General features: G+C 40.8%; 1 protein-coding gene across 1 annotated transcript in view; it reads left to right on the top strand.

Annotated features, from left to right (window-relative positions):
- Window positions 1–15,662, top strand: part of RNF17 (ring finger protein 17) — a 532,263-nt gene that overhangs the window by 365,421 nt on the left and 151,180 nt on the right. Inside the window, exons 17-19 of the mRNA XM_073612476.1 lie at window positions 207–326; window positions 5,439–5,519; window positions 11,826–11,951. Coding sequence (XP_073468577.1) covers window positions 207–326; window positions 5,439–5,519; window positions 11,826–11,951 — 327 coding nt within the window. The remainder of the gene's footprint in view (window positions 1–206; window positions 327–5,438; window positions 5,520–11,825; window positions 11,952–15,662) is intronic.

Here is a 15,662-nt window from a genome sequence, read left to right as displayed (position 1 = left end):
GCCTGCTGTACATATTAAAACAAGCTTGAGGTGGTGCATTTGTTTTAATTCTGACTGCTATGACATGTAGGAAATGTCCTTAGCAGTCAAAATGTTGAAAGTAAACTGAGCAGAGATCCTGAGTTTAGCACATGGTCAGTTTTTCCTGAACAGTATTGGTTGTAATCATCTTTGAGTTTGCTTATACTTTGGGTTTGCTTTAATAGGTTCAGTATGAAGATTTGGGGTTTACTGAAAAAATTCCAAAATGTCACCTTTACCCATCTGTATTCAATCAATGTGTTCCACGCTTTTGCATACCTTGCCAACTGATTGATGTACTTCCAGTAAGTAATGCAAATTTTATAGACTGATTTCTTTTGAGTTTTTGTATATATGTAACTGCCATGATTTTAACTTGTCTGTAAAGTAGCCTGAAATTGGAATCCTGCATTTTTGTTACATAGCTGTGTAGTTGGTTTGGTTGAATAATTCATCATCAATCCAGTTCAACCTGGGGGAATCTAGGATAGAAAAGGACCTGGGGGTCCTAGTATATGATAGGCTCAGCAATGGCATGCAATGAATTTGCTGCTGCTAACAAAGCAAACAGAATATTGGCATGCATTAAAAAAGGGATTAACTCCAGAGATGAAACAATAATTCTCCCGCTCTACATTAATTCTCCCGCTCTACAAGACTGGTCCGGCCGCACCTGGAGTATGCTGTCCAGTTCTGGGCACCAGTCCTCAGGAAGGATGTATTGGAAATGGAGCGAGTACAAAGCAGGGCAACAAAGCTAATAAAGGGTCTGGAGGATATTAGTTATGAGGAAAGGTTGCGAGCACTGAACTTATTCTCTCTGGAGAAGAGACGCTTCAGAGGGGATATGATTTCAACTTACAAATACCGTACCGGTGACCCCACACTATAGGGATAAAACTTTTCCACGGTAGAGAGTTTAACGAGACACGTGGCCACTCATTAAAATTAGAAGAAAAGAGGTTTAACCTTAAACTACGTAGAGGGTTCTTTACTGTAAGAGCGGCAAGGATGCGGAGTTCCCTTCCACAGGCGATGGTCTCAGAGGGGAGCATCGATAGTTTAAAAAAACTATTAGATAAGCACCTGAATGACCACAACATACAGGGATATACAATGTATGACTGACATATAATCACACACATAGGTTGGACTTGATGGACTTTTTTCAACCTACTATTTAACCTGTGTGTGTGTGTGTCACTACCATTTGCTATATCCCTGTACATTGTGTTTGCTAAAAAAGACAACAACTTTTTTTCTTAATTTATCCAAACACCCCTCTGACACCACCACCTGTGAAAGGGAATTGCACATCTTTACTGCTCTTAACAGAAAAAAACCCTTTACCCAGTTTAAAAGGGTTGTAAAGGTAAAAATTTTTTCACCTTAATGCATTATATGCATTAAGGTGAAAAAACTTTTGACAATACCGCCGCCCCCAGCCCCCCCGTTTTACTTACCTGACACCTCGAATCTCCGCTGCTCATTCTCGTCATCTCTATTGCAGCTCAGCCTGGTCGCTGATTGGCTGCAGTGAATGGATTGAAAGCAGCGCAGCCATTGGCTCGCGCTGCTGTCAATCACATCCGATGATGCGGCGCGCCGGGGGGCGGGGCCGAGTGATACAGCGAGCGGCTATAGCCGCCGGCTGTATCACGGGAGCGCGCCCGCAACAACTAACCACCATGCGAGGGAGCTCGCATTAAGGTGGTTATTTCTTGCGGGGAGGAGCTGAAACAGCCGCCGAGGGACCCCAGAAGAGCAGGTTCGGGGCCACTCTGTGCAGAACGAGCTGCACACTGAAGGTAAGTATGACATGTTAGTTATTTTAAAAAAAAAATAAAATTACCTTTACAACCCCTTTAAGTATGAACCACTTCTCATCAAAATGTATTGTGTTTCCACCCTGTCTTTAGAACAGGGTTAAATAGTTTTCTCCCATTAATATAGTCCCTTTTTAAAGATTTGTATATTGTCATCATGTCCCCTTTCAAGTGCCTCTTTCTCCAGGGGAAAAGAAGTTTAACTTTTGTAGTTGTCCCTCTGAGGTTCTTTAACCCCCTTGTTAGCTTTGTTGTCCTTTCCTCCAGTTCAAGCAGATCCTTCCTGAGGATTGGCGACCAAAACTGTACAGCATACTCAAGATGTCGCCAAACCAAAGGTTTTGTAAAGTATATAATTATAGTTTTATCTATTAACCACTTCCCGCCCGCCATATAACTGAATGACATGCACAAAGTGGTTAAGTTATTCTGACTGAACGTCATTTGACGTTAAGCAGGACACACCGCAACTCCGATCGTGGTAAAGATCCTATGACCTAGGCTCCTTACCACGTGATCAGCTGTGACCAATCACAGCGTGTAACCAGGAAGTTTGCGCTGACAGGAGAGCCGATCGGTGGCTCTGCTCTTAGAGGGGGTGTCTGCGCTGATAATCGGCACATTGATTATCAGCTCAGCCCCCATCAGAGGTGCCTACCACATCTGCCCATCAGCTGCCAGTCAGTGCCCATCAGTAATGACTGTCAGTACCCTTATCGACAGTGCTGCCCGTCAGTGCCGCATAGCCGTGCTCATCAGTGTCGCATATTGATGCCCACCAGTGCCCATCAATTCTACATATTAGTACCTCTTCATCAGTGCCACTTTATCCGTGTCCATCAGTGAAGGAGAAAGTGCAAGAGGTAGTCGGGAAATTAGATAATGTAATTTATGCAAATTAGATAATGTAATTTATGCTCCTAGAAGGCCTGAAGGTGCTCCCTGCATGTTGGACCTCTCTATGTGGCCTTGCTGTGTAAAACCTCACATGTATCACCATACTCAGGAGGAATAGCAGAATGTGTTTTGGGGTGTAATTTGTGGTATGCATGTGCTGTGTGTGACAAATAACCTGCTAATATGACAATTTTGTGGGGAAAAGAAAAAAAAATCTTTATTTTGCAAAGAATTGTGGGGAAAAAGTACAACTTCAAAAAACTCACCATGCCTCTTACTAAATACATTGGACTGTCTACTTTACAAAGAGAGGTCATTTGGGGGGTATTTATACTTTCCTGGCTTGTTAGGGTCTCAAGAAATGAGAGAGGTCATCAGTAGTTCAGGTGTGATCAATTTTCAGAGATTGACCTCATATCTTGTAGACTCTAACTTTCACAAAGACCAAATAATATATATCAATTTGGGTTATTTTTTACCAAAGATATGTAGCAGTATAAATTTTGGCCAAAATTTATGAAGAAAAATTACTAATTTGCAAAATTTTCTAACACACACGAAGAAAATATTTTTTTTTTTTTAACTTTAATTTTCGGTCTTTTTTTTTTATAGCGCAAAAAATAAACCCAGCAGTGATTAAACACCACCAAAAGAAAGCTCTATCTGTGTGAAAGAAAGAAAATAATGTCATATGGGTACTGTGTTGCATGACTGAGTAATTGTTCGCTCATTCAAATTGTGAGCGCACTAAAAGCTGAAAATTGGTCTGGTTAGGAAGAGGGTTTAAGTGCCCAGTGGTTAACAAGTTAAAGAGAATTGGTCCCATTACAGAGCCCTGGGGCACACAGCTCACAAGCCCAGAACGTTCAGAAAATATGCTATTAATATTCCATTTCATGAAAAACACCTGAAGCAAAAATGCAAAGGTTTGAAGGTTAAGGTGACCACACTACAGTTTTTCTTTCCCCCCTGTAATTAGATTTTTTTTGGTTTAAGAATACCTATAAGAGGCTAATCACTGAACTGGTCCATGTAACAGTTATGCCTAAGTTTTGTCAAAGAAGTTGTTAAAATATTCAGCACAAGGGACATTGCTCACAAACAGTAATTACCTCTCTTGCCGTAATCTTCCAGTGCTTCAGGGGTTAATAAAGCAAAGGGACCTGTCATATGCACCCACAGGAGCTCACACTTTCCAGCCCCTTCCTTCATTCATAGAATCTGTCTTACACCTTCCATACATTAATGTAATCTATAAATGGAGGACTGGCAGATGAATTAAAAAAAACCTGTCTTCTCTATTTAAAGACTATCTCTAATAGTAAAGCTTCTATGATTCGAGGAATAGGGCGGAAAGGGCAGGCATAGCAGCACTCTTGTCTGTTAGCCCCTGCAGTACCAAGAGGTTATGGTGTTGGGGGTATGGGATGATCGGAGGACAGGAAATTTTACTAAATCTGCAGCTAGCAGCACAAGAGCTCATTCTCCTTGTTTGTATCATCCCCTATTTTACCAGATTAACCACTTCAGCCCCGGAAGGATTTGCCCCCTTCCTGACCAGAACACTTTTTGCGATTCGGCACTGCGTCGCTTTAACTGACAATTGCGCGGTCGTGCGATGTGACTCCCAAACAAAATTGACGTCCTTTATTCCTCACAAATAGAGCTTTCTTTCGGTGGTATTTGATCACCTCTGCATTTTGTTTTTTGCGCTATAAACAAAAAAAGAGCCACAATTTTGAAAAAAAAACAGTATTTTTTACTTTTTGCTATAATAAATATCCCCAAAAAAATATTTTTTTAAAAAACTTTTTTTTCCTCAGTTTAGGCCAATACGTATTCTTCTACATATTTTTGGTAAAAAAATCGCAATAAGCATTTATTGATTGGTTTGCGCAAAAGTTAAAGCGTCTACAAAATAGGGGATAGTTTTATGGCATTTTTATTAATTTTTTTTTTTACTAGTAATGGCGATGATCAGCGTTTTTTATCGTGACTGCGACATTATGGCGGACAGATTGGACACTTTTGGCGCTATTTTGGGACCATTCACATTTATATAGCGATCAGTGCGATTAAAAATGCACTGATTACTGTGTAAATGTGACTGGCAGTGAAGGGATTAACCAGGAGGGGGCGCTGGAGGGGTTGCGTGAGTCCTAAGGAGTGATTTTAACTGTGGGGGGGATGGGCTATGTGTGACATGACACTGATCACCGCTCCCGATTACAGGGAGCTGTGATCAGTGTCCTGACACTAGGCAGAACGGGGAAATGCTTGTTTATATCAGCATTTCCTCGTTCTTCCTCTCCGTGAGATGATCGCTGGTATCCCCACAGACATCGAGTCCGCGAGTCCCACGGTCGGACTCACGGAGCTCGCGGCCGGACCTCGCGAGATCACGTACAGTTATACGTGATTTCGTGCAGCGGAGCCAACCTGCCGCAGTAAAACTGCGGCGGCTGATCCGCAAGCGGTTAAGCATAAATTTAATTGGGTATTATCTTTTTCTCTATTCTTTAAGGGACACAGCACCTTTAGATTTAATACCATAGGATATTCTGCTGCTTGCAGGAGGATGGCATACTGGAACTTTTTTATTGTGTTTTGCCATTTGACAAAAAGGAATTCAAACTTTCCCATGAGTAGATCTATTTTCAGGTAACCAATTTATCTTTCGCTCAATTTTTTTAGATTGGTGACCACTGGCAACCAGATGCCATACAGTTTCTTAAAGAACTCGTCTTGGAAAGACTTGTCGTCATCCATCTTGTGGTTAGTGTTAACATTTACAATAAGTTATATATAATATACAAACACACCAATCATCCATAACATTATGATCATCCACCTAATTTTGAGTAGGTCCCAATTTTGCTGCCAATCTGCCCTGACCCATTAAAGCATGGTTTCCAAAGTAACATCCATATGTGTGGCAGGACCCAAGGTTGCCCAGCAAAACACTGCCTCTGCAAGCTTTCCTTCCTTCCAAAGTGCATGGTACCATCACTTCCCAAGGAAAATGACACACTTGGTCATCCACATTTGGCTGTGGACATGGGTCAGCATGGGCACCCTAACCGGTCTGTGGCTACGCAGCCAACTACAATACAGTGTGGGTTCTGATTTAGGAACCAGCCTTAAAGTGGTTGTTACCCTAAATAAAAAAAAAGTTCCTGTTCCTTTAAAGCATGATGAATAGCATAGTGCTGTTGCATTGTAATTTTTCCCTTTCTTTTTATCTAAAATACTGGTTGATCCTGCCAGTTCCTGTATCCCCCTCTGTGTGCTTACCACGGTAATCATGGTTGCTGAGCCAATCTCCTCAGAGCCGCTTCCCTATCCTCCTACCAGTATTCCAATGCATTATGTAACTGACTTGTATCTTCTCTGTTTTAGCAAAATGTTCAATGCAGCATGTCAGTTTTTTTTAAATGATCATCTTAAATACCTTTTTGCATAGCTCCTCTGTGTGGTCACATGACCACCCTCTGCTGGCTGACATTACTGGGGAATCTCAGCCCCTCCCACGGCTGTTCTTAGATGGAGGAAGCAGAGCAGCAGGAGATCATGTGACTGCACATAGGAGCTGTGAGAAAAAGGTATTTAGGATTAAAATTTAAAAGAAACACACTGCACTTTATGTCTTGCAAAAACAGAGATGATACAAGTAATTGTGTTGTGACTTTACAACCTCTTGATAGTTTTCAGCAAATTTGAGCTACAGTAGCTCTTCTGTTTGATAGAACTATGCATCAATGAGCCTTGATGCATAAGGAAGGCAACCCCGTTGACGGGTCGCCTTCCTTAGACCACTTTTGGTAGGTTCTCATCACTGCAGACTGCGGAATGTCCCACAAGAGCTGCAGTTTTGGAGTTGCTATGACCCAGTCGTTTAGACCCATTTCACACTGAGGCACTTTTCAGGCGCTTTCACGCTAAAAAAAAGCACCTGAAAAGTTCACGAAAACCTATTTCCTTTAAAATCAATGAATGCTTTCACACTGGGGCACTGCGCTGACAGGGCAGTGAAAAAATGCCCCCCTCTTTTGAAATGAATGGAAAGCTCTTCAAAAGTGCCTGAAAAGCTCTTCAAAAGCGCCAGTGTTTTACTGGCTGTTTAGAAGTGCCTCAGTGTGAAAGGGGCCTATTACCCATTACAATTTAGCCCTCGTCAAATTCACTCAAACCTTATGCTTGGAAATATTTTCTGGTTTCAATTCATCAACTTCAGGGACACCATGTTCACCTGTTGCCTAATATATCCCACCCCCTTACAGATGCCATTGTAAGGAGAGGTAATCAATGTTATTAATTTTACCTGTCAGTGGTCATAATATTGTGGATGATCAGTGTGTGTGTGTGTGTGTGTGTATGTATGTACATATGTCTGTGTGTGTGTGTATCTCTCGCTCTCATATATTTTTATCATAGGTGTATTTTAAATGATAGAGACAGAATATCAACCAAAAATCCAGAAAAAAAAATCACATGTTACAAATGTTATAAATTGAGTTGCAGTTCAGTGAATAAAATAAGAATTTGATCCCCTACCATCCAGCAATAATTCTGGTTACCGCAGAATGGCTACAGTATGTGCTCATGTGATACACAGATTAATCCTGTCAATTTAAGAATGTGCTCCTAACGACAACTCGTTATGTGTATAAAAGACACCTGTTCACAGAAACTTTCTCCATTCAAACCTCACCATCATGGGTAAGACCAAAAGAGCTGTCAAGGGATGTCAGGGACAAGATTGTAGACCTGCACAAGGCTGGAATGGGCTACAAGAGCATTAGCAAGAAGCTTGGTGAGAAGTAGACAATTGTTGGAGCGATTATTCGCAAATGGAAGAAATGCAAAATAATCTTCAATTGCCCTCGCTTTGGAGCTCCATGCAAGATTTCACCTCATGGGGAAAGAATGATCATGAGAAAAGTGAGGGATCAACCCTCAACTACACTGGAGTAGCTTGTGAATGATCTCAAAGAAGTTGGGACCACAGTCACCAAACAAACTATTGGTAACACAATACGCCGCCATGGATTGAAATCCTGCAGCGCCCGCAAGGTCCCCCTCCTCAGGAAAGCACATGTACAGGCCTGTTTGCCCATGAACATCTAAATGATTCAGAGAAGGATTGGAAGAAAATGCTGTGGTCAGATGAGAGACCAAAATTGAGCTCCTTAGAATTAACTCGACTCCTCGTGTTTTGGTTAAGAAAAATGCTGACTGTGACCCTAAGAACACCATCCCTACAGTTAAGCATGGAGGTGGAGGCATTATGCTTTGGAGCTGTTTCTCTGCTAAAGGTATAGGCTGACTTTGCCGCATTGAGGTGCCAATGGATGGGGCCCGGTATTGTAAAATCTTGGATGAGAACCTTCTTCCCTTAGCCAGAACACTGAATATGGGTCTTCCAGCATGACAAAGACCCAAAATATACAGCCAAGGCAACAAGAGTGGCTCAAGTAGAACATAAAGGTCATGGAGTGGCCTAGCCAGTCTCCAGGCCTAAATCCTATACAAAATGTATGTAGGTAGCTGAAACTTCAAGTTGCTAGGCGACAGCCAAGAAACCTTAAAGCGGAGTTCAACTCGAAAGTGGAACTTCCACTTTAAGGACTCCTGACATGCCACAGTTGGAGGAGAGAACCGATGCGTCGGCGGCCGCATTGATCCTAGGAAAGGTGAGTGTGTGTTTATTAAAAGTCAGCAGATACACTTTTTGACTTTTAATAAACACACAAACGGCTAGAACTTCGCTTTAAGGATTTAGAGAAGATCTGTAAAGAAGAGTGGACCAAAATCCCTCCTGAGGAAAAAGAGGAAAGAAGGTTTATGGGACTTTAAATGAGGTAATAATAACAAGTATAGGTGCAACAACTCAGAATTCACATAAAACCAAAATCTTCGTCTGCTAGTACATAAATATCTGAATGAAATTCATTAAATAGGAACTGTGATGATCAATAGTCCATATAGCAAACACAGGCTAATAAGTCTATGTGATGATGCTAATGAAGGGATAAAAAACGTCCAAAGGAAGCAAGCAGGGCTGCCGTCATAGTAGGAGAGAAACCATATTCCTGGGACTGCAAAAGAACAAGTAGAGAGGCGCCTCTGGGTGCAGTTATTTTTATATAAAATAAAGCTTTAATAACAAAGAGGATAAACTCACATTTGTAAGAAGAAAAACAGGCATGGTATCAAATGTCAAAGATGACGCTCCCAGATCTGTGCCATATGCGATCTGTACTGTGGATGTTAGCAGTGACTCTTCCGGTTGATGTAAAAGGCCGCCTCACAGTGAGGCTTGGAACACAGGAGACAGCTGGCTGCAGGGGGATGTCATCAGAAATGTTCGTCATCCCTCTGCAGCCAGCTGTCTCCTGTGTTCCAAGCCTCGCTCTGAGGCCGCCTTCCGAAGCCGGCTTTTTCATCACCCGGAAGAGTCACTGCTAACATCCACAGTACAGATCGCATATGACACAGATCTGGGAGCGTCATCTTTGACATTTGATACCATGCCTGTTTTTCTTCTTACAAATGTAAGTTTATCCTATTTCTTATTAAAGCTTTATTTTATAAAAAAAACGACTGCACCCAGAGGCGCCTCTCTACTTGTTCTTTTAAATGAGGTAAACGGGCCGTTCAAGTCCCCTTCTCCATCCCGGTTCAATATATTAAAAAAGAAAGCAAGAGACGGGACTTTATATGAAGCACACGGAAGCAAAAAGATGAGTTGGGTAAAAAAACAGGCTTTTGCTCCTGATTAGTGGCTATAAGGCCTTGAAACGTGTAGAGCTAACTACTGATATGTGTGTATATATTCATGAATTCCTTATGGCCGTTCCTTTCAACCCATTTTGATTTTTCCTTTTATCTCATAAAGTGACACTTTATTGTGTCAATTTTTTGTATAGGTATTATTTACAATGTATATAATCATGCATCAATTTTGTTTCATGTATCTATAGTACTGTAAAAACTCCTTGTTGGAGTGTTACTCAAAATGTCTTGTTTGGTTCTAATGGATTGTAAAAACATTGATATATAGCAAAATGCAAAAATTAAATATAAAAATGTTATGATAATTCGAACCAATTAAAAGCTGTTTTTTACCCAACTCATCTTTTTGCTTCCGTGTGCTTCATATAAAGTCCCGCCTCTTGCTTTCTTTTTTAATATCCTGAGATGCGTGCAAACCTGGTAACCAACTACAAGAAACTTCTTACATCTGTACTTGCCAACAAGGGTTTCCCCACCAAGTACTAAAGTGGAGTTCCAGCCACTTTAACAACTCTTCAGCATCCCTCACTAAACTGTGCACTGTAAACGAATTGGATATTTTTAATTTTTTTTTTTCTCAGCACCTACTGTATATCTGCTGTATTCATTTTTCATTTCCTCCTCCCTGGCCGCGGCCCATCGCATCATTTCCTGTTGGCAATACCTTCTGGGAAGGGGCGGCAACTTCCTCTAAAACTGCCGTTGCTATGGAAACCTGACCTGAAACCTATTACACTGCTTGTGCTGCACTGAGCATGTGCGAGATCTGCAAGGATGAGATCCAGGAAGAAATACAGTCTGGCTTCAGATGCCCACAATTAAGATGGCCACAGCCTGCTGTAAGTTTATAAAATAACAAACCACTGCTATAAACTAACAAAACAGACCTTAGTTTACAGACTAACTTTACTAGAATACATTAAGCTTGTGTATTATAGGGGTATTTTTATTTAAAAAGTGTAATTTCGGCCGGAACACCACTTTAGTCATGTTTTGCTTGGGGACCAAAAACTTGTTTTACTACACCTCAATTTATAACATTTTTTTATAATTTTGTTTTGTGAATTTTTGGTTGATATATCATTTAAAATACACCTATGCTAAAAATTATAGACCCTTAATTTCTTTGCAAGTGGGCAAACTTACAAAATGTGTAGGAGTTAAAATAATTTCCCCCACTGTATGTGTAGATACACTATATTACCAAAAGTATTGGGGCTCCTGCCTTTACACACATGAACTTGAATTACATCCCGGTCTTAGTCCTTAAGGTTCAATAATGAGTTTGCCAACCCTTTGCAGCTGTAACAGATTCAACTCTCTTGGGAAGGTTGTCCACAAGGTTTAGGAGTGTTTCTATGGGAATGATTGACCATTCTTTTAGTAGCGCATTTGTGAGGTCAGACACTTATGTGGACGAGAAGGTCTGGCTTGCAGTCTCTGCTCTAATTCATCCCAAAGGTGTTCTGTCGGGTTGAGGTCAGAATTCTGTGCAGGCCAGTCAGTTTCCTCTACCCTGAACTCGCTCATCCATGTCTTTATGGACCTTGCTTTGTGCACTGGTCCAAATCATTTGGTAAAGGGGGGATTATGGTGTGGGGTTGTTTTTCAGGAGTTGGACTTGGCCCCCTAGTTCCAGGGAAGGGAGCTCTTATGGTGTCAGCATACCAAGACAATTTCATGCTCCCAACTTTATGGGAATGGTTTGGGGATGGCCCCTTTCTGTTCCTACTGGACTGCGCACCAGTGCACAAATAGGATCCATAAAGACATGGATGGGTGAGTTTGGGGTGGAGGACTGGCCTGCACAGAGTCCTGACCTCAACCTGATAGAACACCTATGCGAGACTGCGAGCCAGGCCCTGTCATCCACATCCGTGCCTGACCTCACTAATGCTTTTCTTTTAAGAATGGTCAAACTTTCCTATAGACACACTCCTAAACCTTGTGGACAGCCTTCCCAGAAGAGTTGAAGCTGTTATAGCTGCAAAGGGTGGGCCAACTCAATATTGAACACTACGGACTAAGATGCCATTCAAGTTTGTGTGTGTGTGTGTGTGTGTGTGTGTATATATATATATATATATATATATATATATATATATATATATATATATATATATATATAGATATAGATAGAGGCAGGCGTCCCAATACTTTTGGTAATATAATGTATGTGTGTAAATTGGAGAGAGAGACACATAGAGAGCGAGGTTCACTAAATTGTTTAGAAATTTAGAACTGTAATAATAAATTCTTGCCTAACAGATGGTATATTTACCTTAGGAACCACCGGAATTTCGTAGAAGCAGTGCTTCTATCTACTTGTATTGTGGAAACGCTTCAGTGTCTGCTATCCTGGAGCGGTATGCCTACTGTATTCCAAAAGACTGTGTGAGAAGAAACACAATTGTACGTATAAGACTCTAAGTTGATCATAGTAAGTGTTAAGGGGTGCTTGTTACATCATGCAATGAATAAAGTAAGGCTTCTGTATCCTACTAGTTCTCGCTGGGAAATTTTGCATGCTTTCTCATATCTAGTGGGTCGAGAAGCAGCCTGGCCTTTGGAGGACCCTCAGATAGAACAAATAAGCTCTGTTGAAACAAGACTGTAGATTTCAGCTAAATTTGAACTGCTCAAACACCATCCCAAGAGGGAAGCGCCTTCGCCTTAAACTTCCAAACAGAGTTTTTTGTTTTATTTTGTTAAACAAAAATAAAAGGTGCATGTCTTCTACCAAAGATTAAGATTTTTGGTTTACTTTTTCTTGCAGTACATCGCGGGAATAGGGTACATCATATTCATGACTACTTGGGTTATGCTGCCATCTTCAGGTTAATGAACACTGGCCAAAAAAAGCAGGAATTCCCTGCCAAGCCATAACTCCTCCCAGCTCAGCGCTGAGCCTTAGTTTTGTAGAGAGCAATGAGGAACAGACAAATAGGGGAAATCTCTCTGTTCTGTGGTGATCCCAATCAAAGCATTTTATAGGTAAGCCAGAAATCCAAATTTCTTAATCATACATCACAAGACACAGTGTACTTTTATATTTATAAACAGTGAACACCAGGGGTGGGCAACAGCAACAAGCCCAACACAGAATAAGGGAAAAACCTCACTACAAAGCCGCCTGCAAAACCTTACTTTAAAAATTGATGTCTGCAAAGGCATGAACATCTACTTCATAGAACATTGTAAACGTGTGACGAGAAGACCAGAAGGCAGCCTTACAGGCTTAACTGAAGCACTGACTGGTGGAATGGGCCTTGCCAAGGAATAGGGAACATCATAGTCCTGAAAAAGAATCTGAAATTTTACCTATAAATCCTGAGTCGAGAAGCGGCCTGACTATTGGAGGACCATCAGGTAGAGCAAACAAAGACTGTTGGAACAAGGCTGTAAGATTTCAGCTAAATTTGAACTGCTCAAACAGCATCCCAAGAGAGAATCGCCCCTTCTCTAAGATTAGAGTGTTTTTGGTAGCTTACAGTTGCTAAAAATCCCTTAAGTACATATATATGGAAGGTAGAACCCTCATGAATGGGACTTTAAGCGGCAACAGTGTTGTAATGGTTAGCACTTTCGCCTAGCAGTAAAAAGGTACGCTGGTTCAAATCCCAACCACAACACCACCGGAGGTACCGGTACCGGAGGCATGTTCTCCCTGTGCCTGCATGGGTTTCCTCCGGTTACCATAGTTTCCTCCCACACTCCAAAGACATGTTGGTAGGTTAATTGGATCCTTTCTAAAGTGGCCCTAGTATGTATGAATGTTAGGGACCTTAGATTGTAAGCTCCTTGAGGGTAGGGGCTGATGTAAACGTATAATATATATGTAAAAGCGCTGCGTAAATTGACAGCGCTATACAAGTACCTGAAATAATAATAGCAGAAAGTATATGGAGAATAAAAACATTGTACACAAGATTGTGATGGCTAGTCATATATTGTGCATGCTTTGCAACATAATAAATTACAGGGTTCCCACAGATATAGGTCACCAATTAAATAGATTCAAGATGGTGAACACCCAATCCGTTTCAAAATTAGTTTTGTTATTCTTCTTCAGGGGAGTACATAAACCAAGTGGGAAGCTACATTCTATAACGAGCATATCATTAGATACCTTTCCAAAATAGTACAGGCTAATAATGTTCACAAGTCATCTTATTGTATCTATAAATAAGGTAAAAATTGTGATGGACCGCGCACCCTACGGTTTTAAAAGTATTATCAACAAAAAATGCAAAAAAGTACAATATCATGAAACGGCCACCAGATTCATTGGAGGGGTTAACCGATAAATAAACGTGCAATATTTAGTGCAATACACATTATATTTCACGTATATTGCACATTTATTTATCGATGTTAACCTGCTAGTTAATCTAGTGGCCGTTTTGTGATATTGCACTTTTTTGCATTTTAAGTTGATAATGCTTTTAAAACGGTAGGGTGCGCAGTTCCTCAAAATTCTTCATATATCAAAGGCTACTAGCCTCATAATGAGTAGCCCCAAAAATAAATAATATAAACATTTGCGCAGGTAACGGCTTAACATCAATTTTATTTTTCCCCATTTTATATAGCGTGAGCATTACCTGTTTCAGTGTAATTTAGCACGATGAAAGAATAGCCATAGTCAAAACCATATAAAATCCAAAAATATTGTCAAGTGACCACCAGGGGGCAGCCTACTGACCTATGAGTCACTGGGGTCGCTAAAAATAGCACAGAAAGCAGCAGTTGTATAGACTCAAGGAGAAAAGCCAGCAGTGAGGCACTATCGCTGAAGTAAATTGAAGTATTATAGTAATAAAAGTTAACCTACAAATGGTCATATAAGGGAACATAAGCACTCTGAAATACTTTAAAGCTGCCAGTAGGTAAGATGTTGTTTGAGCTGACCATGTGGTAGATTGATATACCCGAGGGGGAAACCCTCAGTGGTCTAAAAGGGTCAAAGATATAAGAAATCAGTAAGTATAAGACCATAAAGTTAAGTAGCAAAAAGGTGCCTTTTCATAGGGTGAGTATGAACCACTTTGACCAGCTTACCTCTAATGGCAGAAAATGACAGGCAGGCTGATGCATGCGAGTTCTGCGATGGTTGAAGGCAAATAGACAGCCCAGCCATCAATGCTGTCTACACCCTGTTCCAAATTATTATGCAAATTCTATTTCAATATCACAAAGATTAAATATTTTGTTTTTCAGTTTAACTCATGGATGGCATTGTGTCTCAGGGCTCTTTTGATCACTGAAAACAATCTCGGACACCTGTGATAATTAGATTGCCAGGTGAGCCCAATTAAAGGAAAAACTACTAAAGGAGGGTGTAACTTAAGCAGAGCACCATTTTCAAGCAATATGGGGAAGAAAAAGGATCTCTCTGCTGCTGAAAAGAGTGAAATAGTTCAATGCCTTGGACGAGGTATGAAAACATTAGATATTTCACGAAAACTTAAGCGTGATCATCGCACTATTAAGAGATTTGTGGCTGACTTAGAGCATAGACGGGTTTCGTGCAGATAAAGGCACATTGAGGAAGATTTCTGCCAGATCCATGCATCGGATCAAGAGAGCATGGAGTCATGTTTTGGGCCGGAATCATGGGAAGAGAGCTGGTCGGCCCCTTTAGGGTCCCGGAAGGTGTAAAGATGACCTCTGCAAAGTATGTGGAGTTCCTGACTGACCACTTCCTTCCCTGGTACAGAAGGAAGAACTATGCTTTCCGTAATAAAATCATCTTCATGCATGACAATGCACCATCTCATGCTGCAAAGAATACCTCGGCATCAATTGCTGCTATGGGGATAAAAGGAGAGAAAGTCATGGTGTGGCCTCTATCCTCCCCTGACCTCACACCTATTGTTCAATGGATGCAAGACTTGTAAAGTTGCTATCAAATAAGGGGTCCGATGTTAAAATGTAACGTGACCTGTTAAAATGTTTAAAAAGTTAAAATGTAGTTCAAAGTTTGATTGAAATAGCTTTTGATTTCAGTAAATATGCTGCAAACACAGCAAATGACAATTTTAAGTTCTTTACAACCTATAAAGTTTTTTGAAACTTACTGTGTGTAATAATTTGGAACAGTGCATTGTAAGTTTTTTATTT

This window comes from Aquarana catesbeiana, linkage group LG02 (genome assembly GCF_042186555.1).
Source record: "Aquarana catesbeiana isolate 2022-GZ linkage group LG02, ASM4218655v1, whole genome shotgun sequence".
In the NCBI taxonomy this organism is placed as follows: Eukaryota; Metazoa; Chordata; class Amphibia; order Anura; family Ranidae; genus Aquarana; species Aquarana catesbeiana.
Note: the sequence above shows the minus strand (reverse complement) of the source record. Positions and strands in the feature narration are given on the sequence as shown.